General features: G+C 40.2%; 1 protein-coding gene across 1 annotated transcript in view; it reads right to left on the bottom strand.

The window, feature by feature from the left end:
* The window catches only part of PDE3A (phosphodiesterase 3A), a 299,748-nt gene that overhangs the window by 46,587 nt on the left and 227,460 nt on the right, over positions 1 to 25,701 (bottom strand). The window contains exons 3-4 of the mRNA XM_056134583.1: positions 5,730 to 5,984; positions 3,056 to 3,210 (exon numbers count right to left, since the gene is read on the bottom strand). Coding sequence (XP_055990558.1) covers positions 3,056 to 3,210; positions 5,730 to 5,984 — 410 coding nt within the window. The remainder of the gene's footprint in view (positions 1 to 3,055; positions 3,211 to 5,729; positions 5,985 to 25,701) is intronic.

Below are 25,701 nucleotides of genomic sequence, written 5' to 3'. Positions count from 1 at the left end.
TTTTTATATATTTTGGGGGTTTTGGGGGGGCAGTAGTGCCACATCTGGCAGCGTTTAGGGGTTACTTCTGGTTCTGCACTCAGGAATTACTCCCTGCAGACTCAGGGGACTATAAGGGAGCCAGAATCCCAGAATCCAACCCAGGATGGCTTCACACAAGGCAAGTGCCCTACCCGCTGTAGAGTCTTGCTACACCCTACTGTTGATTTTTTTAAGATAAACTATTTTACTTGGGACTGCTTAAAATTGACCAGTTTAACTATTGCTTTTTAAATAAAAACTTTTACTATGTTGAAAAGTTGTAGAGAATGCAACTGCAAGAAAAAATTCAATAAGTACATTTTAAGGTATATAAAATGAATTACCTTCATGATCAATAACATACTACTAATATATTTCATTCTTTATAAATTAAATTATCATAGATATTATTAACTAAATGGTGAATCAATTTGCAATAGAAATGAAAGCACCTATAATAAACAGATACTTTCACAGAGAGCTTTGTGTGATCCCAGCAATACGTATTTGGCTTTGCAATGGCAAAAATTCCTTTCTGGAATTCTATTCAGTTCTCATGAATATGCAAGGAAAATAGCTGGGAGAAAACTGTATTTGTTATTCTCCCTGTCCCAGCAGGCAAAATTTTATGATTTTCCCTTGAGGAGTCAACTTCTCTTCAGAATGAACTTCATTGATTTTATAGTGGTGAAAGCATTTTTTAATATGCAGATTTAGATCAAGAATTTTCATAGGATAATAAAATTAAGGAATAGAAAAGCAGTCAGTAAAGATTCCCTGAGATAATACATGAGTATTTTATTTTTTATTATTTTTTTTTCATAATTCACCAGTTCAACTTTACATATGAGTATTTTAAACACAAAGGGGATGAGTAGAATCATAGGCTATTTACTTAGTTTAAAATGTTAGAATATGTTTTTCTTCCCATAAAGAATGATAGTATTCTCACAAACAAACTTATATATATATATATATATATATATATATATATATATTAAAGTAAAGTAAAGGCCCTCCCGTTGATCATTGATTTGCTCGAGCGGGCCCAGTAACATCTCCATTGGAGACTTTGTTGTTACTGTGTCTGGCATATCGAATACTCTCAGTAGCTTGCCGGGCTCTCCGAGAGGGGCGGAGGAATCGAACTCAGGTCGGCCATGTTGGCTGCGTGCAAGGCAGACGCCCTACCTGCTGTGCTCACACCTGGCAATGCACAGGGGTTACTTCTGGCTCTGCACTCAAGAATTACTCCTAGTGGCGTTCAGGGGAGCATATGGGATGCTGGGAATCTAACCTGGGTCGGCCGCGTGCAAGGCAAACACCCTACCGCTTTGCTACCACTCCAGCCCACAAATTTCTATTTTTGAGAAACTTGTCCATCATGATGATTTAACGTCAGCCTCCAATCGTATTTAATAAAAATGGAAAAATAAAATATGACTAAAAAGAACAAATAATAATTGAAAAAATAAGAGATTTAAGAATGTAAGCATGAATTTTTGGTGGAGTCAATCTATGGAACAAAAATGATGGAGCAGTAACTGCATGGCAACAGAAATCTTGGCCAGTTGTGCTGGTAAAAGAGTAAATCTTCTAATGATATATAAACATATATATGTGAATATATATATGCATATACACACACTGAGGACATGGTTCTTTAACTGTGACACTATTCATTAGCACTTGTTGGATAATTATCAGTAACCACTATAGCAGGAATCAATAGAGGTCCATATCTTCAGAGAAAAATATTACTAATGCCTTGAAATTTCAAATTTTAGGAAGCGTTTATGAAACACATTTGGCTACAGCCTCTTGTAGGGGCATCTTAAAGTTTTACAAAGACCCAGGGATTACACATATATGAATCATCTAAATTTGCTTCTAATTCTAGAGTTTTGTTATATGAGGCATGCTAATTCTAAGGAATGCTATTTAAGACATTGTTAAACAAGAAAAAGTTATCAGTCTTTAAATTTCTACAATTTAAAAGGTTCCCACTTCTCTGCCAGTCTTAGAATGGGGCTTTTTTATGTGCAAAGTCAAGACCAAACTACTATCATTTCTATTATGGTTGTCATGTAGTTCAAACACTCTTTAAACTTTCAGTCATTAGATCATTAATAAAACTGATGACAATGCTTCAAAAACTAGAAACCACATGGCAAACGTTCATGTAACTAGTGAGCTCTCAGAAAGAGCATGCCATTTCATTCAGAAAAGAGCAAACACTGTAGCCCCTTGTCAAGGCATCTCTTTTGGGGTAACTTTTCTTTCAACACTCTTTCAGACTGTAATATTACCTTGTCCTTAGTTTGGGGAAATTTGGTATTTAAGTCACTTGGTAAATATCCTAAATAAAGATGAAATCACCAAATATTTCAACCTGCCCAGGTATTCAGAATGATGACTCACAATTTGATGTGCCCTCCTAATTTTCCAACAGTGTAAGGGAGCAGATTGGGTGCGTCAAAGGGAAGGCTAAGCATCCTCTGTAAATGTCATGTTGGCCATGTTGGATGTAAATCTCTCTCTCTCTCTTTTTTTCTTTTTGGGTCATACCCAGCGATGAATAGGGGCTACTCCTGGCTGATGCACTTGGAAATTACTCCCAGCGGGAGTATGGTTTGGGAAACCATATGGGATGCTGGGAATCGAACCCAGGTCGGCCATGTGCAAGACAAATGCCCTATCCACTGTACTATCACTCCAGCTCCGGATGTAAGCATCTCATCTCAGTGGAGACAAAATCGAGCCTATATTTATCCTGGGCTCAATGCCTTGGGAGTCACACTCGATGCCTCCTTATGGGTCACTCTCCTCACATTACGCCATGCAACACAAGTTAAACCCAATTATCCTATGTTGATCCCCTGTACCACTATGCCTTGGAGCCCCACAGCATTATTATTTGCAAAGATGCTCTTCAATCAACGGAAATAGGCTGTACCTTCCTTCTTTTGCCCTTGATACATTTTGGTAAGTCACATTTTGAAAAGCCACAAAAGCAATGGGAGCAGCCTCTGACCTGGATGAAGGCGCCTCATGCAGTTTGATACTGGCACTGCGGTCCCTCCGCACTGGGGCAGGCTCCAAGGTGGGCAGACCTGTGGCAGACGTGGTGGTGGTCCAAGTTGAGGAAACTCGTCTCAGTAATCCTGGGGGCAAAGTCCTTCTCAGGCGCTGGAAAGAGAAGTGCTACATTAATTTCTGGGATGACTTTCTATCACTAATGGCTGTGTCCTATAATAGAGGATTTGTATATATGTATATATATTTATATATAGAATAAAAATATTTGTATTTATATATAAATACTATAATGTATTTCTATTTGGAAGAAAATTTGTTCAACTATATTGGTTACGTATCACCTATTTGAAATTTAGGTACCCAGTAATTTAATGAAAGACTCTGTGGCCCAAAATGAATATTATAGAAATAATATTCTGGGATCTTTAGTTCAGTGCTTATACAATGCAGAATTATTAGTCAATTACTTCAGATAATTTTTGTTGTATTAGTCCAATAGGATTCTCAGACTGATAAGTTTTAGTCCCTAAATTAATGTTCATTATGGGCAGAGTAGATTATTAGTTACACTGGGTAGAATATTCTCTCAAAAGTCACTCATTTGGGGTGTGGATTCACTTTTAACATTATGCACAACAATCTCTACACCAAAAGTGTTTATTGCTTTAATTTTGATCTCTGGTTTTGAAATGTAAGAACAAAAATTTAAGAGTATAACTCATAGAACACAGCGATGAGGCAAATCTCACTAAGATAACAGACACATGGGTGATACGTGAAACATCAAATCCTTTTAATAGGGGAGAGAAGAATCTGCTTGGACATTTTCAACCCTCTTTGGTCTCCTGCCCCCACAGCCTAGTCAGTGAATGTGGAACTACTGACACAGAGGCAGGATTCTGGGCTCCCGGGATGAGTACCAGCACTCCAAAGGAAATGGCAACTGAATACAACCAGAGAAGTGGTTTCAATATATTCAGTCCATTTGGGTTGTGGTACAAGAAGTACAAGCCACTTCCTGTATGCTACCTACATCTGCTGCAGAACAAACACACATTCTGCTCTCCTGAAGATGGTACAAACTTGCGAAGGGACACTGAAGAATTCCTAATACTCCTCAAATATCTGAATATATACCATGGAAGCGGGAGGGGGTGGGGCCAGCTCAGGATGTGTCAGGAATCTCACACACTGGTATGGAGACCTGGAAGAATTGGTCCATCTCCCTCTCTCCACTGCTCTGCTGTCTTGGATTGTTTCAGGAAAGCACCTGTTGGCAGGGAACTGCAAATACCTAATTGCTGAAGCCAGGTGAGGAGCATATTCTTGGGACAAGAGGCTCTTGATGTTATGATGAACAAACGGCCTGGGAACATGTTTCTTAAAGAGAGGAGAGTTCTGGAAGTCTCTGACTAAATGCCATGGGCATCCTTTAGAAAATACTGCTATCCTCAGGGTTTTTTTTGTTCAGTATTGAAGATGATTTGTTTTCAATCAATACACAACTCTCATCTGGGTGCAGAATCCTATCCTTTAGAGCTTACTTTCATAAATCTCATATTCTTCATGTGAAAAAAATGAACCAAATCAACAAATACATAAAGTAATTTTTCTTTCAGTCAACTAAAATTTTTTGGCTTTGGGAAAGCTCTGAGGTTCTAGTGAAGGGCACTATCTTAATAAATTCAAAAGGCCAAGCAATCTTGCCATATAGATGGAACTGGGTTTTAAGCAGAATCCACACAGAATCCACACTAGCATGGGATGGAAGAGTTTCACCTCTTTTATTTCTTTTTTTTTTTAACTGATAAATTCTTTCTATAAAACAAAGTCTGGCACGAGGAGTAAAACTTTAATGTACATTACTTAGAAATTTTGTACATTAATAAGTAATGTACATACATAAGTAATGTACATTACTTAGAAATTTTATTCTAAATTTTATTTCTTTCTAAATGGGCTGGAGCGATAGCACAGCGGGTAGGGCGTTCGCCTTACAAGCGGCCAACATGGCCGACCCGAGTTCGATTCCTCCGCCCCTCTCGGAGAGCCCGGCAAGCTACCGAGAGTATTCGATATGCCAGACACAGTAACAACAAAGTCTCCAATGGAGACGTTACTGGGCCTGCTCAAGCTCGAGCAAATGTTATTGAAAGTCTGAAACAACAAGGTAATGTAAGGGCTGGTCATGGAGCTTAGTGGTTGAGCCTTGCCTGCCTGGGTTGCATCCCTGATTACAATCCGCTTTCTAAGTAAAGGCATTTTACTTTATTTTATTTTAAATTAATTTTATTTATTTATTTATTTGCATTCTGTATCACACCCAGCAAGGCACAGGGGTTACTCCTGGCTCTCACTCAGGAATTACTCCTGGCGGTGCTTGGTGGGGCATATGGGATGCTGGGAATCGAACTCAGGTTGGCCGCATGCAAGGCAAGCGCCCTCACTGCTGTGCTACTGCTCAAGTCCCAGTAAAGGTATTTTAAAAGTGCAGATTCTTTACTTTAAAAGTGCAAGAGATCAAGGATCAGGAAAGTTTTTAGAACTGTAGTTGGTCACTGAGCTCAGCAGCCCTTCCATGACCAGCTGATGGGCACATTGGCTAGCTGTGCCAAGGACCTTTGAGAAAGCTCAGTCCCCACCAGAAGGAAGGGGTCTTGGAGACTCACCTTGGGAATAGCCAGCTTGTCCTTTTCGGTCTCTTCGGAGTCAGAACAGGTGTAGGTTTCACTGAAGGAGACGACGGGGTTCACTCTGGGCTTGTGCAGGGCCGTGAAAGTGAGTTGGGTGCTGAGCAGGTTGCTCACGGCCCTCAAGGATGTGCACACGTTGGGGGGCAGGGAAGGGTCCGCCAGGAGGTCCGTGATGAGGCCGTGAGCCTCGCCCATCACTGCGATGTCCACGGTGATGCTGGTGCCTGAAGACTGAGACACAGACAAAACAGCGGTCAGAGCACAGGAGAAGAACTCCGGATGCAGAGAGTGAAGCAGGAAAATCTCTAGCAAAGAAACATATGGCTGACTGCAGGACAATAAAATTCCAACCATGCTTGTTTCATGCTTGGCTCACATTTGCCAGGACTCTCGCCATTTCTTTTTCTTTCTATTGTTTATTTATTTTTTCTGCTTTTTGAGTCACACCTGGCGATGCACAGGGGTTACTCCTGCTGGTGCTCGGGGACCATATGGGATGCTGGGAATTGAACCAGGGGTGGCCCCTCGCAAGGCAAACACCCTACCTGCTGTGCTAGCACTCCAGCCCTAACTCTTGCCATTTTTGTATTCAAGGGAGATTTAGTTACTAACGCTGGAAATTCAGTGGTTGAGTTACTAACGGTGGAAATTCAGATGGGGGTGGGGGACACATTTGAAGACATGAAAAAAGATGCATATTTGTTTGCAAAGGGCAGGATGTTTTAGATAGGAAAAAACTATCAGCCATGGTGATTGAAGCGAAGAGCTCAGCACTTGAAAGTACGTCATTTAGAAATTTTATTCGAAAAGTAACATTAATATAAAATTTTAATTTTAGTTATAGTTTCTTCTCCTTGACCAACTTGAGGGTTAGGGACACTGATAACACCATCCCAGAGTCAAAAATCAAATGATAACTTTTGATCCCTCCAGGACTTTTCTGGGCTAGAGCGATAGCACAGCAGGTAGGGCATTTGTCTGTATACAGCCGACACGGCCAACCTGAGTTTGATTCCTCCACCCCTCTTGGAGAGCCTGGCAAGCTACTGAGAATATCTTGTCTATGTGGCAAATCCTGGCAAGCTCCCTGTGACGTATTCTATATGCCAAACACAGTAACAAGTCTCACAATGTTACTGGGCTCGCTCGCGCAAATCCATGAGGACAGTGACAGTGACGGTGACAGGACTTTTCCACTAATCTGTTGGCCTAAGGTCTTTCTGATAACATAAACATTTGATTAACACACACTTTGTATATGACACACTTCGTATATAACAATAAAGCAAACTAGAGAGAAAAAATGTTATTAAGGAAACATAAGGAAGAGAAAATACTTCTATAGTATTAACTGTACTTATTGAAAAAAGTCCACAAGTAACTGGACCCAGCTGGTTCAGTCAAAGGGTCAACTAACCTGACCTTCATTCTGACTTTTGAGCACTGAATTTGTAAATTATTCAATTAATGTAAGAGATAGGCCCGCCCGCTCCTCTCTGGAAAGAAAGATGGCGGCCGCACGGGAGCCTTGTGGAAAGCGGGTTTGAGCCGGGCTCGGGGGAGCGGCGGGGACCTCATGGGAAGGGGGGCTTTGTGGGCCGTCCCCCACGCCCCACCGAGGTCGCCAGCTGCCCCCCACGAGCGGCTCTCCGGCACGGCCACGACTCCAGGGCACAGAAACCAATCTCTTAACTAGCTAACTTTTAATAAAAATTCTTCCAGGGTCAATAAGTAAAATAGCAGAAATTCAAAACCGCGCGGCTGCTATCGCGGCCGTGCGACATCATTTTATTCTTAAACCAAGTTGTAGAAAGCAAATCATTTCACAACGCTGTTTCAGCATGTCTGATGGGGGGGGGGGTGGGTCGTAAACTCTAAACAATAATTGTGCATCTTCTATCGAAATAATCTATCTAGTCAAAGTAGATAGAGTATTAACTAGAACTCATCTGCCTCACAAAGAATTGGGAGGGGTGGGAGGTGGGGGTCTATTGGGGTTCGGGGTTAAAAATGAGTATTGGTAAAGGGAAATGTGTTTGGTATCTACATGACTGAGACCTAAACCCGAAAGCTCTGTAACTTTTCCCACAGTGATTCAATAAATAAATAAATTATAAAAAAAAAAAAAGAGATAGGGCCTGGAGCGATAATACAACGGGTAGGGCATTTGACTTGCACGCGGCCGACCCGGGTTCGAATCCCAGCATCCCATATGGTTCCCTGAGCACTGCTAGGAGTAATTCCTGAGTGCAGAGCCAGGAGTAACCCCTGTGCATCGCCAGGTGTGCCCCAAAAAGAAAAAAAATGAGATAAGCCACTCTCCTCCCCCTCCCCCCAATAACTCAATCTATATTTTAAGCCACAAATTGTCCCTCTTCATGGCTGGAATAAAAATTAGAGTTCTGGAATTCCCAGACATACCTCTCAGATTCTTCCAAACTGGCTATGATTTGAACATTTAATCATTATCTTGAGAGAGACTTAAAATAAGCAGATATGAAAAAATAAAGTGCATATAATCATAAGAGTACTAAAAGAAGATATGAAAAAAAATTCTTGTAAGCTTGGAACTAGAAAGGTCATTAAAGTATAAATGTAGAAACTGTCAAGGAAACACTGACCAATCCAGTAAATGAAGGCATAAGCATCTACTAAGAAGATAGGTTATTAGCAAAGACTTAGAAAACGTTAAACATTCTCTGAGAAAGTAAGACAAAATGTGTCCAAATAAAGAGTTTGAAAAAAACCAATGGACCAACTGGGATAAAGGAAATAGATATACATTTAAAACACAATGTAAAAAATATTTTTTCTTACTATTTATAAACACTATTTATTTGTGTCCATAATAAAAATGCATGTTGACATACTACAAAAAACTTTTACTCTTCAAATGACAAAGTAATACAAGGCTAATTGTACCCAGTATTAGTAATTGATTGAGAAAATAAACAGTGATAAAACAAACAGTCCAATATTTTGGAGTGGAAAATATAAATGTATCCGTTTACTTAGATGTGTACTATGTATATTTACATAGTATAGAATGGTGTGTTTATCACACATGTATCTACAATTGTCAATTAAAAAATTGTATGAGAAATGCCACCAAAGTAGGTCTAGTTTCCCATTTTTAGAAACATGTATTTTCCAGTGCATTTCTACTGTGCTTCCAGGGTCCTGTGTTTAATCCCAGACACTGTAAAGGCCACTGAGAAACTTTGAGTGAGTCCTTCTCTCCCTCAAGCCACCAGAGTGATGTTCAGAAGGCGATACTCATTTCATCTATTTATTAATGTTAACAAGTCACTGTGTTGATTTCATGAAAAACAGCACTTTCAACAAACTTATTTTTTTTCAGGATAAAAAATTTTCAGATTTTTGAGAGAAACTCAAAAAGTTTGTATGCTAATAAGAGACTTCCTCAAATGCTAGTACAAAACAGTTCACAAATCTGAAGAAAAAGTAGGATATCTTTATTAGAATAATTTTCAAATAAAGTATTGGTGAGAAATTAAGTAATTTAAATTCATAACAGTTTTATGACTTTATAATAATTCATTCTCTCTCCTTCAACAGTTATTGTGTATTTCTTATACACTACAAAGCAAATGAGACCTTCAAAGTAACATTAATAGGAATATATCTGAAAACTCATCTTTTTTAAGTCAATATTATACAAAAATTTAGAAAATAAGCATGTTATGCACTTCAAGGTACGTAGCTGTTACAATGCTATACCATTTACTCATGCTGTTGCTTTTATGAAAGCAAAAGTCTTCCAGCAAAAAATCAAAACAACTTAAACCAAGAAGCAGAGGGACTGTGTTTACTGCTAACGTAGCTGTCTTATTACTTTAACTCCAGCTTCTGCTTTATCAGTTTTCGGATTCAAGAACAGGATTATAAAACAGTGAATATCACTCACAGTTAAGAAACTATCACCATTGTCTGGATCAAAAACTAAAGGCTTCAGGGGTTGGCGAGATAGTACAGTGGCTAGGGCACTGGCCTGGCATGTGTCCTTGCTGGGTTTGATCCCCATCACCCACTATGGTCCTCTGGGCACTTCCTGAGATTCCTGAGTACAGAGCCAGGAGGACCTCCTGCGCATTACAGGTTGTGGCCCCCCAAACAAAACAGAACAAATCAAATCAAATAATAACTAAAGGCTTCAGTGAGGCATGAAATCTAAAACCAATCAGATTTGTCTGCCACAAACTCACCAACACTAACCACACGTGAACTGTTGGCAGACAGAGAGACACGCTCCTCTTTCCACAGGAGCAGACAAGCTCTAAGGACGAGGCACATGCAAGGTGCCAAGGACCTCGAGGGGGGTGGTGGCGGGAACAGTGTGGGGGGTGGGGAGGATTACGGTAAAGTTTTTCTGGAGGTTGGTACTTTCCCATCGTATAATCCAGAATATGAAACAAAGCAGTGATTCGCACAGAGTGTTTTTCCATACCTACTCTACCAGAAAAATAAACTCTAGTTCTACCAAATAACACTTCTTTGGCTGGTAAAATCTTAGATTGTGATAATCAATAGAAAAGGCCAAGTTGAAATCAAAGCTACAGGGAAGGAAAATTTTAAGCTAATGGCCTGAAACCATCTTAGAATGCCGAGAGGGGCTGGCTGGATTGAGCATAAAAACACCGTCTAAGTCTTTTACTGTGTAACTAAACAAACTAAACAAAACCTTTTCTTAAAAAAGATGGTGGTGGTGGGGGCGGGGGGGGCGGGGTCATGCAGCATAAAACATCCTCCTTTGCAAGCTCTTCTAAAATAGAAATATTTATGTTCAACAGTTAAGAAAATACAAGTCTAATTCCCTAGACACTACTTAAATAGGAAGCCAATGTGGATTGCTACCTTTAAATAGAAAATCTGGAATTTAAGTCTGATAAACAACAAAAGAAAGTGCTATTTTATCATCAAATCCAAGAAGGCTGATTCTCTTGATAAGTCCTCCACTTTCCAAAGCACGCAGGATTTGAAAAAAATCTTTCCCTCCTTCATTTGACTTCATCTCCCAAGATATTCTACCTGCTGCCAATTTAGACCCTCACAAATGCCACTCACCCTCCTGTAGCATTATCCATATCATTTCTGACTTCTATTAGCCGAAAATCAGGCCCAGAGCATGCAGAGTCACAGAGAAGTTAAAGGCAAGACAGATATGCATATGACAACCAATACTGGTCAGATCACCTAGATTAGGGATGCACTGAACAATTCAATCACAGAAACTGTGTTTTCACTCTTTTCCTACCTCAGCTCAAACCCATGCCCATTTAGCATGATAAACAGAAAAGCTGTGACTCAGTGTGACCTGGGACAAGATGCACTTCCTAAGGGCATCTCAGCTTCAAAATGACCTTAAATGGCAAATTCTGAAATATTCTAGCAAGATGGGGACCGGATTACTAACAATGTAAAAGAAAATGATCTATTTTTAAGTCACATGCCAGATTATTTACTATGGTACTGTGTTTGGAATCGTGTTTCAAAGATTATTCAGAAATGGAGAATTTTCTAAAAGAAAAAAAAAAACAACTGTGACAACTCTGGGAACAAGGCATGTGGATGTGAAAAGGCAAATATTTCACTTCTAGAAAATGAAAGTGCCCAAGGGAAAACTTCGAATGGGATTATGAAAAATTGTCAAGAGCAATTGCTGTTTTAAAGCATCAGGGGACTGGCTGACGCAGGGGCAGAGGGGATGGCAACCAACCCAGTTCTTGAGAAAACTTCTTGGTGACAGCCACAAGTGTAGTGAAGTTATAGCTCTCTGCCCCGCACACTTTAAAGCAAAGATTAGTTGCTCATTTAATGAAATAGGTGGGAGACATCCTTGCCCCGTAGCTGGAAACACAATTATTTTCAGCGACATATTCTGACACAGTGAATCATTGGCGTTGGGGATTAATTTCATCTAACTGGAGGGAAAGTATTAGAAGGAGCACAAGTCTTTTTATAATTGTTCATGGAAGCCAAAAAGAGGTTACAAATCAAAAAGCACAAAATGGGGACGAAGTGTTTCTCAACAGGGGGAAATCTGTGGGCCCCCAGAAGATTCTAAGAGGAGGCCCAGGAGCAAACCAAATAAAAGTGGGGGACCACGACTTAGGAATAGGGGGTCAGAATAACACAGAGGGGCCACAGGAAGAAAACAAGGTCAGAATGGGCCAGGGTCAGAAAAACAGTTTGAGAAACAGAAAAACAGTTCATCTATCTAGATGAACTATCTGAAATGCCATAAGTCTCAAATTGGGGTTCTTAAGAAAAATAATTGAACATTATATGACTGAAACTCAAACATGAACAACTTTGTAACTATGTATCTCATGATGATTCAATTGAAAAAAAAAGGGGAGGGGAAACGATGCCAAGTTTTATAATGAATTTATAATGAATTCCAAAACCAACCTCAGGCTATCTCTAGCAACCCTGTGTTCCTTGGAGCACTCCCTTTCTCCCCTGCTGAAATCAAGGAACCTGGCTGGTTCAGTCTCAAGTCACTTCCAGGTGTGCGTGTACAAATCCTGCCTTTGTGTACCACTCACACATGTGGTCTCATGCAGGCGAAAAAACACAGGAACTCATGGAAAACCTATCTGAACCATTGAGCTTTTAAGATTTTAAAAGGACTTAGATTTTTTAAAAACTGTAGCCCTAGAAAAGTCATTTCGGCAATTGTGTAGCCCTGTAGCACTGTCCTCCCAGTTGTTCATCGATTTGCTCGAGCGGGCACCAGTAACATCTCACAACAAATTGTGAGACTTGCTGTTACTGTTTTTGGCATATCAAATATGCCACAGGGAGCGTGCCAGGCTTTGCTGTGTGGGCGAAATACTCTTGGGAGCTTGCCGGGCTCTCCGAGATGGGTGGAGGAATCAAACCCAGAACGGCCACATACAAGCAAATGCCCTACCTGCTGTGCTATTGCTCCAGCCCAGCAATTGGGAATCTTACCTAAATTTAGTCTTCTAAGTTTGAATCACGAATGCTGTTATGCCAGGTACAGTTCTCACTGCTGTTTAAACATATGCTAACATGATATCTATCAACCAGTGATATGAGCAAAAATGTTTCCGTGAAAACAAAACTGGATAGTTTTAGACTTTCTAAATAAATTTCATAAAGATGAGGATGAAGTAAAGCAAGGTAGCTATAATTCTATGGATTTAAAGAGAAAAAAACAAGACCTAAAATAATGTGAACTCAGAATGCTCCCAAGGGCATTAGTGATTATTCACTGTAAAACTACAAAAAAACTTGAAGCCAGAGATATAAAGCAGCAAGCAGGCATTTACCTTGCATGCAGTTAAGCCAGGTTTGATCCCACATATCCCATATGTTCCCTAAGCACTGCCAGGAATGATTCCTGAGTGCCGAGCCAGGAGTAAGCCCTGTGGATAGCCAGGTGCAGCCCCCAAACAAACAAAATAGAATAAAACTGCCTAAAACTTGCATTTGTGAACAATAAAGTATGCTCCTTCATGGTGTGGAATGTGACTAAGACAATTTGGAACTTCAGTCAACATGGACACAGAAGAAAAGAGAAATGTCTTGGTGGGCCAAGGTTTGTCGATGCCTGCACATTTTTCTGTGCAACTTAATGTATATTATAGAAGGCATGAAAAATACATATCATTTATTATGATTCTCTGCTTTAACAATGGTACATTTACAAGCTACTTACGAACCCTAATTATTTATGTGAAGAGAATGTCGGACTCCTTTAAATTTAATAACTTCTTTCACTTGAAATGAGACATAGTGTAATACCTGTATCAAAGATATTTATTATCATTTATGAAAGAAGGGATGGAAATGAAATTTGGTTATGCCTTTTCCAAGAGTTAAAAAGGTACATGTTTCTATCAAGTTTATCACTTAGGAAATTGTGTATGTGACAAGCTGGAAAGAATCATTATGAAGAACTGATGTACAAAAAGAAGTTCTATACATTTATCAATATAGAATCTCTATATTATCAATTAGTACACTTTCATCAACAAGATCAAGATTAAGATCACAAGATCTAAAGTCAGATGGCTGTGTTCAAATTTCAGAATAGCTGAGAGTTGGGGTAATTAGATTTTCTCCTTATCTCTGGTTTAAGAACCTTGGTGATAGGTGTGGTGTTTGGCATATATATTTATTGAGTTCTAAAACTCATATAGTATTATATATAGTAGAAAGCATAGTATAGAATATGCTAGCATTGTATCATATTAGGAAGTGGCATGCCTATAAAAAAGGCGAGTAATAAATAACCTTATTGATAATTAGATGGAATCAGATACCGAAAGAGCCTGTAAAGAATGCATGGCTCACAGGAGTTGTTTGATAAAGATTTTCTATCTCCACTAGTATCATATCAATGAAAATATGGTCTGTACAAAGGGTGCACATTGTATATATATGCTAGGTCCATGGTTTCTTTATAAAGGTCAGTATGGAGATAGTTCTTGATCAATAAAAGAAAAAAAATTCCCTTGAATACCTTCATTTCTTATTCCTAAAGGCTGAACTACCTATTATCACATACCCTAATAAGGTCTGAGATTAATTTTCAGCTCCTAGAAAATAACTGTTCCAAGGTCTTGGTCTCGGGTCATATGGTTGATTGCACTCGTATGATTTATAACACGATGTGAAAGGAATCCTAAAGCATCTGAGCTCCGCTGCTGAAAGTATTTTTTTCGTTCTTTGTAGTCATCCTGGGAGGCTCCCTGGGAGGCGAACACAGCCTGGGAAGAACATTCTTGGGTGAAATGGGAGTGGGGACAAGAGCAATCAACAGGGTAGGAATGACACATAAAAGGAGAGTGGCTGGAACAATTCTTACCCAACTTTGGTCTTCATTGCTAAGGAAAGATGCCTGATGGGGTTTTGGAAGCCGCCTCCTCCTCCTCCGTCTCTAAAGCACAGCCTGCCAGCCCACCCGCTCCAGATCTTTCCCTGGAAGCTCGACTGGGAACCCAGGAAGTTGTATATGGCTAAGCTCCTTTAGAAGATGAACTAGAGCTGATAAATGATCTTGGGTGTAGGACTGGTTCAGACCTCAGAGCCAGCAGAATTGCATATGTGTTTATACTTTCATAAGATCCATTTATAATTTTAGACTTGAAGTTGGTTGGGAAATTTTTAAAAAATGAAATCATGTGAAAATTTTGCAGTAACTCATTGTAGGCTGAGTCTTGGCGAAAGGCCATTCTAAGGAAGCAGATGTTTGCTTATTTTAATTTCCTGGCAGGGACTATGGGTTTACATTTGGATTTTCTCCTTAAGATAATATATATGTACAGTAGGAGGAAAACATATAGGGGCCCTTCAGCAAGCTGTTTCCAACAACATCTCCGTTGGCTGGTCCTCTGAGATGTGATGCCCTGCAAATTCAAAGCAGTTCCTGGAATTCTGAACTTCCTTCTGTACTGATGTTCAAAGAGTGTTCCTGGCACCCAGGGAGCTGTGGCACTCCACTATATGTCCCTAGGTGTTTCCCTTCCATAAATAAGCCACGTGCTGCAACAAAACCTCTTTTGATGTTTTCTAAGTACTTTCCAGACACCAGCCAAATTCATCAATATACTCAACAATGATAATGATCATGGATGACTGATTAATTACCTGATTTTTGATTTGGAGGCCATACTTGGTGGTGCTCAGGGTTTACTCCTGGCTCTATACTTAGAGACCATTCCTGGAGGGGCTCCGGGGACCCAGAGTGGGTGCTGGGGATCAAACCTGGGTAAGCTGTGTGCAAGGTAAGTATCCTAGTCACTGGAATGTCACACTTTTTTTTTTTAATTAAAAACACTTGATAAATCACTGACTGGAGTAAGTATCTGAGAAGGTAATGTAAACTGCTTTGGACTTTCAGGCCGGTTCGCATTCTTCCAATGACAAAAGTCGAGGTGGCTGGCTAAGTAAGGAAGCATCCCTCTGGCTGCCAGTGAAAAGGAAGGTGAGAAGATGGGGTTAAATATAAGCTGTCACATAAATGAAACGCTTTACTCTTTCTTTGAATCAAAAGGCTGACTCCTTTGTGCATGAGTTCATAAATAAGAGGAAAAATTAAGAATCTCTAAAAAAAGCATGACTCATAAAGATGATGAATGTTGTTGCTGTTCAGTGACAAACGTTAAGAATTGCTGTAACTCTAGTTTGAGGTTTGTTTGCTTAGCTTGAAAGCATTTCAGTGAACAACAGATGGCAGTATTCTGCTTTTTTTAAAATAGAGCTCTAATTGGTGAGCATCTCTCTTTTGGGGAATCGGTGTTGCTCTCTCATTAATGGAGTTTAGTTTCTTTTCTTCTGTGAGAAAGGAATAACTTCCATAAGACTACTGGTAGGACGGAATGCATTTGACATTGTGTTAAATCTGTTGGGATCATTACTGAAGTGAAGCTATAATTATAAACATCCTTTTTCATATACAATTTGAACAGTTTTCCATAACAATTCTCTATTGTGATCAAAATATTTGTAAAACACCGACTCTCCAAATGTCCATTCCTGACACAGGGCTTTGGTGCCCTTCAGTGGTGTCTGGACTGTTAGCTCTAGCTTCTCCTAGCCCCAGGGTCATGGCCACTGTATCTCTGCAGCTGACTCACATCTGCTCCTGATCCAGACCCTTTCCCTGCACCGTCAGATCCAGAAAGTTCTCCTCGTGGTGGTTTCTCTATCTGCAGGGATATCCTTGGACTTCACACACTAGAAGTTCTCTATTTCCCGAAGAAGGGTAAGGAAAACCCTGGTTGCTAGAGCTCCTCATATGGAGTCAGTGGTTCTTTCTATCATTCAGTCACAGTTGTCAACTTTCGGTATGTGATCGCTGGACAAAGGTCTTTCTTCCTCTTCTAGGGTGAAAGTCTTAACAAGGACAAAAGCAATGTGAATTTTCAGTCACTAGTTTGAACTGCAAGCCCTGTTTAGTGACTGATACTCTGCAGGCATTAGTTGATCTAGAAATGAGTGAAGGCAGAAATAACAGACTCTCAACCAACAAAACACCCAACAATTTTCTCTCTCTGGTTCTGTGCCTTAAAGTGATCTAAAAAGACAAACTTATATGTGAGGCATTCCTTTAAAATACATGACAGAGTTTTCTGAAACTATCTGAAGACTAACCTAGTAGCACAGTTTCACCTTCTACTCTTAACATTAACTAAAAACAATATCAGGCTCAAGCACTGAAGATAAAACGCAGTCTATATCCAACAAAGTAAAGTCAGCATGACTACTTCCAGTAAAGAGTAAATTGCCAGTAAGCCGAGGTGCCAATAACAGCCTGCAAGTCTGCACATTTTTCTATAATCTGGGACACAAATGAAAAGAGTAAACAGAGAGGCTTTGGGCATATGCATGAATATTTTCTGGGAAAAGAGAACAGACGAGAATGACTGGAGGTTGAGAAAGAACGGCCTTTTGGAAGGGAGCAAAGTTCAGGTGGATGACCAAGTGTTTGCAGAGGAAAGGGTTGAGTCTGGAGATTTCTGTAAGAACACAAGCCTCACTCAAGCTTGGACAAACGCCTTGAGCCTTTTGAACCGTGAAGAGTGAGACAGGACTAGGAGTCATAGAAGAAGGAATGAGGGGAACTTGCAGGCATATAGCTGGGACCTAAGAATCTTTCTTTGAGTCAGAGATCACAGCAGAAGGAATACTTTTGACGTGAATGCCGGATTACTCATTTCTGAAGAAAAATGTGCTTTGAGGGATGATTCAGTTACATATCAGCAGAAACATCTGGGCTGAACAATCATGAAGTTTGTGTAGAATCATAAAGGACTCCCAAAAGCCAAACCATACTGAAAACTAAGAAACTGGGAAGGACCTCATTACCTTACTTGAAGCTATATTATAAAGTCACAATGATCAAAACAACATGGTACAGGAATAAAGGAAGACTCTCTGACCAGACTATTTTGACTCTCTGGTCAGAATAGGAAATCCAAGGACAACCCCCCACCCCCAAATATATGGTCAGCTAATTTTTGACAAAGGAGCTGATGGCATGACATAGAATTAAGACAGTGTCTTCAACAAATGGTGATGGAAGAATTGGATAATCCCATATAATAAATTAAAGTTGGATAATATATGGAATTATCCTAGGTGTTGGGCTGGAGCGATTCCTCTGCCCCTCTTGGAGAGCCCGGCAAGCTACTGAGAGTATCTCACCTGCACAGCAAAGCCTGGCAAGCTATTTGTGATGTATTCGATATGCCAAACACAGTAACAAGTGTCACAATGAAGATGTTACTGGGCCCGCATGAGCAAATCGATGAACAATGAGAGGATAGTGACAGTGATAGTGACCCTAGGTGTTTGATGACAGATGAACATATTATGAATATATGGTATATATACAAATATCATGGCAGAGCCTGGCAAGCTACCCGTGGCATATTCAATATGCCAAAAACAGTAACAATGATGGGTCTCATTCCCCTAACCCTGAAAGAGCCTCCAATACATTGGGAAAAACAAGTAAGAAGAGGCTGTTAAAATCTCAGGGCTGGGACGAATGGAGATGTTACTGGTGCCCACTCGAGTAAATCAATGAACAACAGGATGACAGTGATACAGTGATGTGCAAATATGTATATAATATATATATATATCATCATCACGATCACGACCACCCTGTTGTTCGTCGATTGCCTCGAGCAGGTGCCAGTAACGTCTTCTTCGTCCTAGCCCTGAGATTTTTTTTTTTTTAAAGTGCCATATTCAAGTCTTTTTCAGGGTTAGGAGAATGAGACCCATCATTGTTACTGGTATTTGGCATATTGGGTATACCACGGGGAGTTTGCCAGACTCTGCCGTGTGGGCATGTTACATTTGGTAGCCTGCTAGTTTGACCAAATTAGGAATGAGATGATAAGATGTCGCGCGGCCGCAAATGCGGCCGCGCACTTTCGGGAGCTGAGTGTGATGATCTCTGGATCCTGGCCGTTGTTGGAGTTACACGGCAGTTGGTGGGTGTAACTGCCAGTAACTCTGGCAGGTCCAGTCCCAAACTGTGCAGGCTTGGAGATCTCAGTCCCGGAATTCTATGCAGCTGCAAGGAACGACGAAATCATGCAATTTGCTGCATCATGGTTGGACCTGGAAGACTTCATGCTGAGTGAAGTAAGCCAGAACAAGAAAGACAAGTATAAGATGATCTAACTTCTCTGTGGCATATAGACTACTGGATGAGGAAATGTACTGTAGTAAAAGGGGAATGCCTAGATCACCCTTGACCCCAGTGTTTAAAGAGTACAGGGAAGGAAAGAAATCAAAGGGGGAAGAAGAGAACAAGAAGTAATAGGTGACCAGGCATCAGGGCTTCCGTTGTACTCGTGATAACAGTTGAACAGTAAACTAACTCAACATGATTGAAAACATAAGATCTAAACTGCAACCACTGGATGGAAGTTGGTGCACTGGTAGAAGGAATCTGACACTGGTGGTGGCATGAGTGTTGAACTATTATATGCCTGAAACTCAACTATCAGTAACTTTGCAAATCACAGTTCTTTAAATATAAAATTTTTTAAAAGAAATTAAAGCTAGATGCATATCTCACACCTTACACAAAAGTCAAATAATAGTGCATCAAAGGCCTTGATATCAGACCTGAATCTATAAAGTACATTGAGGGAAATATAGGCAGAAGCTCCAAGACCTACACCTCAAAGAAGTCTTCAATGATATGATACTATTAACAAAGGCTAATAGGATCAAAACTAAACAAATGGGACTACATTGAACTAACAATTTTCAAAGAAATATGGCCAAAGAAACATAAAATGAAACTAAAAGACATCTGACTGGGAGGAAATAGTTGCACTTTTAAACATCAGATAAAGGTTGATATCCAAGATATACAAAGTAATCACAAAGACCAACAAAAATAATCTAAAATCCCCATCAAAAAATTGGGAGAGGAAATAGACCTTTCTCTGAGGAAGGCGAACAGAGGGACAAGAGGCACATGAAAAAAATGCTCACCATCGACTAGTCATAGCTATGCTGCCAGAACTGTTTCATCTGGGGCACCCCAGAGGAGGGGGTGGGTGAGGCCCCTCCACATCCCAACAGACCCAACCTTGGAAATGAAAACCTCCAGAACTCAACTGCCACCATACTCACGGCCACTCTCCACATACTTGGGTCAAACCTCACTCACAAGTGAACCTATTCCTGGACTGCACGGCCTCACACCACTCATATTCCAGAAGTAGCACACCACATTTGATGGAGTTTAAAGTAGAAGGCAAACAATTTGAGATATATATATGTTATATATATATATATATATATATATATATATTATCACATAAGCACACAAGGCTCAACTCTTAACAATGTGTTGGTGATCTCTTATAGAAGTGCTTAATGGCCCCTGGGTGAAATACAACAACCTTCACACTCTTTCCTCTTAAGGAAACTGTTTTGGAGCATTTCCAGTGGTTTATTCATAACAAACAATACAAAATAAATTATTCCAGTTCTGCTTTGGGGCAGGAGTTGGGGTTAGGGATGGAAACACGCAAAATATGGTGGTGGGATTGGTGTTTCAATATGAAATGTAATCAAATATTGCGAACTACTTCATAAAAATAAAGTAAGAATTTAAAAACTTGCTCATCATCACTTGTCATTAAGAAAATCTAAATCACAGCAACAGTGAGACATCATCTTATACCAGGGGGTACGACATATGTCAAACATACTGGAACCAATCTGTGCTGGTGGGATGAGGTGAAATAGGAACTCTCATACATGCTCATGCGAATGTCATCTAGTCCAACCCCTATGGAAAGCAGTACAGAGGGTTCCGGTAAACTCAGAATTGAGTTCCCAAATGACCTAGCAATTCCACCTTTGGGTATCGATCCTTAGGACAGAAAAAACCCCATTCATTTGGAAGGATATGTGTGCCCCATTACTCATTGTGGCACTCAGCACAATAGCTAAGATTTGGAGTCAAACTAGATGTACAATGACAGAGAAGTGGCTCATGAAGATGTGACATATGGACACAATGGAATACTATACAGCTGTAAGGAATGATAAAATCATGCATTTTTCTGCCTCAAGGATGGAACTGGAGGATATAATGTTAAATGAGGTAAGCCAGAAGAAAAGGTAAACACAGAATGATATCGCTTATATGTGCTATTTAGAATAACTAGATGAAGGAGTGCAATGGTTTAAAGGGAGAATGTCTAGATCACCCTTGGTCCCAGAGGATAGGGAAGAGAAGAGAGAGGGAGAAGAGACAAATGAGAATCAATGGGGTCAGGGGCCAGGGGGATTTAGGCACACCCAGTGATGTCAAGGGCAGGAACCCTGGGAACACTGGTGCAGAGAATTTGATGCTATTGTGGCATGGGTGCTGTCTAAAACTCATCTACAAATAACTTCGTAAACCACAGTGCTCTAATAAAGCACATGGACTAGCAATGACATCAATAGGTCCTTCCAACAACACGATGTCATGGGAAAGCAGACAGAGAAAAACAAAGGGCACAGAAGAAAGAAACAGTGAGTTTTGGCTTTCACGCTGTTTGTTATTTTTCTGGTTTTCATGGGGATGGAGGGCCACACCTCGTGGTGCTTAGGGTTTACTTCCAGCTTAATGTCCCCGGGTCGCTGCCAGGGAGTGGTGTGCTACTGGGGAGCAGATCTGGGATTCCTTCTGCAAAGCACATGCCCAGTCCTTTCACTATCTCTCCAGTCTCTCAAGGTTTGTCTTGAGACCTTTAAAAGGCTCTTTAAAAGGCCAGGGAGAAATTAAAAAAAATGTCAATGAAAGGTGACAAATGAAAACTGAATGTAGTGTAGGGCCAAAGGGGTCCCAAACAGAAGGGTGGCTCATGGCAACCAGTGCATTTGAGAAATGAACAAATTCTAAAAAATATCCATAAGTGAGTACCTCAAGTGCTCAGGTTCCCCCAACAATAACTGCAGTAATGGAAGAAAAGGGGAGGAAAGAAGATAATGTGAACATGTGGATTTTATCTTTTTATACTTGTATGAGACAGGGAAGCAAGATGGGCCCCGGATTACAGACTGGCCTGGGCAGAGTGGGGTGAGGAACCCGTGTGGAAGTTCCAGCAAGCTTGCAGCTGGAATGTGATTAGGCTATGGGACCTGGCAGGGCTCAGCTTTTTGTAGCAGATTGTAAGGTTGAAAAGAAAACATGACCCCGGATTTCAGATGCCCATGAACAAAAGATGACGTTTTCTAATCTTATCAGCTAGTAATAGAGTGATGAAAGCTATCTGAGAAGGGAAATGATGGAAACAGAGGCACCCAAAGCTGGGCGGGATGGAGGTGCAGCCAGGCTGCCAGGTATGTATGTGGGGCGGGGGGAGGCGTTCAAAAGAATCAGAGGCACTCAAAGGTTTGAAAGCAAAGTGCAATGTACTTATTCCAGCCAGAGTTTTCTTTACCCCAATCCAGAATATTCTCGGTATCTTCTCTCCTAGCCCCTTCAAGTACCTCTCCCTCACAAAACAGAAAGCAGAGTGTTCTTTGACAAGTGAATAAAATCCACAGTGGGTCTGACCATTGTTCTAGATCATGTTCTTTTCTGAATAGGAAATGGTGATCTCGTGATCTCCCCACCCTACCCCCATCAGGACCAATGTGCAGGGGGTGAATGTGGAGGAAGACGCTCCTCCTTACTCCACACTGTGTACCACACAGACTAAGTCCTTCAAACATAACTTAGCACGGCCACGAAGATAAAACAATGGGTAGGCAATGGGTAGGGTGCTTGCATGGCACGTAGCTAACCTGGGTTTGATCCCCAGCACCCCATATTGTCCCTAAGCAGCATCAGGAATGATCCCCAAGTGCAGAGCCAGGAGAAAGCCCTGAGCATTGCTGGGTGTGGCAAAACCAACCAACCAACCAACCAACCAACCAACCAACCAACCAACCATCCCCCCCAATAAAATCCCATAATTTAGCAAATTCCAGTTCCTTTGACTCCCTGAAGATGTCATAAATTAAAAAGTCAAGTTTCCACACTTATAAGTAGATCAAATTTGGGAAACCCTTCCTAAGTATGGTCACCTTACCTCTGACTTGTGAAAATAACTGTCAGTTTGTTACATGTGGTGATTTGTCAAATAACCCTTGAACTAATTTTTATCAACTTTGGCTCTTGTTATCATGGGGGAACTTACTCACATCATCAGGAAACTTGGAGAATTCATGGTACACTCCCTTCCTTCACGTTTTCATAAAACAACATCTAATTAGACTCTTCCCAGAATTAAATCTTATGTAAGACTGTACTATTATCACATTTCAATCAAGAAAAATGCCATTTGGTCTTTATTCCTACTGCCCATAATTAGGCCAAAAATTGTGATATTTGATTTCCATTAGGAGAAACTTGTGGGTTTTTGTAAAGACACCTATTGCTAATAGGAAATCCTGATTTTTCCTTTTAGGTGGTAATGAAAATAAAACTGTATAATGGATCTTTCTATAAGTCTGGGTTTTTGAGTTCTTCAAAAATGGTTTCAGTTAGTATGCTATTCAGAATATTGAGACATTCAGATAATCCATGTGATTATTTTCAGGTCACTCCAGTATTATACCATGATATTAAACAGGACAATCGATCTTGAGCAGGATCATAGAGGGGGTTGTTGTTGTTGTTTAATGTGAAAAGCTCTTCAAAACTATACTCTTCTCTCATTTAGCAACAATAAGTTGTTGAATAAAGGAGGAACTTAGGCAAGAAAATAGTCATTTGACTGTAGTGTGAGTCACTCCACGTTTATGTCCTAGATTTGTTTTTTTGGGTGGACACAATTGCCAGTTCAGTCGATGCTTCCATATGCCATTAGGATAGCAAAAAGATCACAGTGAAAGAAACAAATGATCAACAACTTAAGGTTTCAGCACTATTTTTAAAAAGACCCATGTAAACAAAGCAACATTCTTTTCATATTATAAGATTAATAAAACCACTGTTTCACTAACAAAAATTTTTTTAAAAATGTAAATGATGGAGAAGGGGCACTGGTGGAGGGATGGGTACTGGATCATTGTATAACTGAAACCCAAGCACAAAAATTTGTAAGTCTACAACTGTACCTCATGGTGTTTCACTAATAAAAATTAAAAAATAAATAAATAAAAATACGGGCTATTCTCTCCCTCCACCATGCCCCAGGAATTGGTAGTGAACTCCTCTTTCTTTAGCTATCAATTCTGTTCATTTGAGTTTTATTGCATCTTAATAAGAACAGACGAGATGAGAAATATAGTGCAAAAGTTTTCATGGACATGTCCCATAGAAATAAATAAGTGACACATTATTAAAGCAAGCAGATGAGACGTGTTGATCCTTTCACATGCTGATGCTGACAGCAGTGGCTTTGGAATGAACACAGTGAAACCTAATCAAAAATAGCCTCATCCTGTCTCCTTGACGACTTCCCCAGTCTAACTCTTAACTCAGTGTTGCTTCTCTATTACCAGCCATGCTTTAGAGTGGCCCCCAAAAAGACGGTAACAACTTCTCAGATCTGCCCGTTAAGCAGATCTTGTGCCGTCAGATCAATCAATAGACTAGACAGCTATGAACTAGCACTCTGACATCCAGATAAATATGCCCTGAAAGATGTCACAACTCAGAACTCTTCCAACCATAGGCACTCAGGATGGACTGTCCACTCCTATCATGGCAGTGTCAAGCATGGGTGGGCCTCATTCCAGATGGCCAGTGAGACTGAGGAAAACTGGGTGCTTCGGGAAAAGGAAACATCACCTTCCAGAGGGAGGAGGAGTCAACAAAGTCACCAGTGTAGACAAATTCAAAGGAGAGAACAAAAATAGAATAAAAACCAAAACGGCTCAATTACATTATTGAGCCCCAAGTTCCAAAAGCCTGGACTCTTTCCTCCTCTGATTTTATTGACAAATAATGTCTCCACCATGAACATCAGACCAGGGGAGTTTTCTTTCATTCATCTTCTTTCATTCAGAAAGTATAAATGAAAATATCAGCCTGTAAATTTTGGCTAATCTGTGTAGGAAACTGCTTTCGGTTACTTTGAGAAAGCCACAGTAAGTGATGGGATTATTGCAGGTTTAGCCAATTCCGGACTCCAAGATGTCGGCAGAGTCATGGTGTTTCACTTAAGCCAAGTGACTCACTGCTCACAGAATCCAGCACATAACCAGCAGCAAATGATCACACACCCGCAGCTTCCAATAACCTTGTAATAACCCAAGTGCCATTCATAAAATCTTCCTGTGCAAAAGCAGACTATTACGCATGTGTAGATTTGGGGAGCATGTTGGAGAGTCCTTTTACATTAATTTTTACCCACAACAACTTCAACCACAGTCAGCAAACTGTCTAATTAGTTTCAATAAATTGTTTTTTCTCCAGTCTTATTGGCAGATCATATTGAAAATGCAGCTGAGTGAGTCACTGGAAAATTTTATTTTCACTTTACATACTTTTCTCAAGAGAGATAGGACTTTATACTTTTTGCCTGCCATGAAAAAATATTATTTTTTTCTTTTCAATATCAATTCTCTATCTCTGGCTATTGAATTTCCTCCTTGGAACATAAAAGCCAAATTTGTTCTTTCAATCCATACTTTTCTTGTTTGTTCTCTTTTTTCCTCTCCCTCTCTCTATCCTCTTCCCTAAAAAAAAAAACAGCACATTTTCATGTGAACAAATCTGTCCGGTTGACCTCATCTAGCATGCTGTACATCCTTCTGAAATTCAAATCTATTTTCTAAAATGTTCTTCTTTTCCTAGCTCCATACCCAACTCCATATCAATCAGCATATTGCAAGAAACAAATTCAGCAGTTCATGGGAAGGCTCAGGAGATTTCTCTTCAGATTCGATATGAGACAAAACATTAAAAAAATGACTGGCATCCAATAAT

Source organism: Sorex fumeus, unplaced genomic scaffold (genome assembly GCF_029834395.1).
Source record: "Sorex fumeus unplaced genomic scaffold, SorFum_2.1 ptg000100l, whole genome shotgun sequence".
Classification (NCBI taxonomy): Eukaryota; Metazoa; Chordata; class Mammalia; order Eulipotyphla; family Soricidae; genus Sorex; species Sorex fumeus.
The sequence above is the reverse complement of the archived record's forward strand: the minus strand, read 5'-3'. Positions and strand labels throughout refer to the sequence as shown.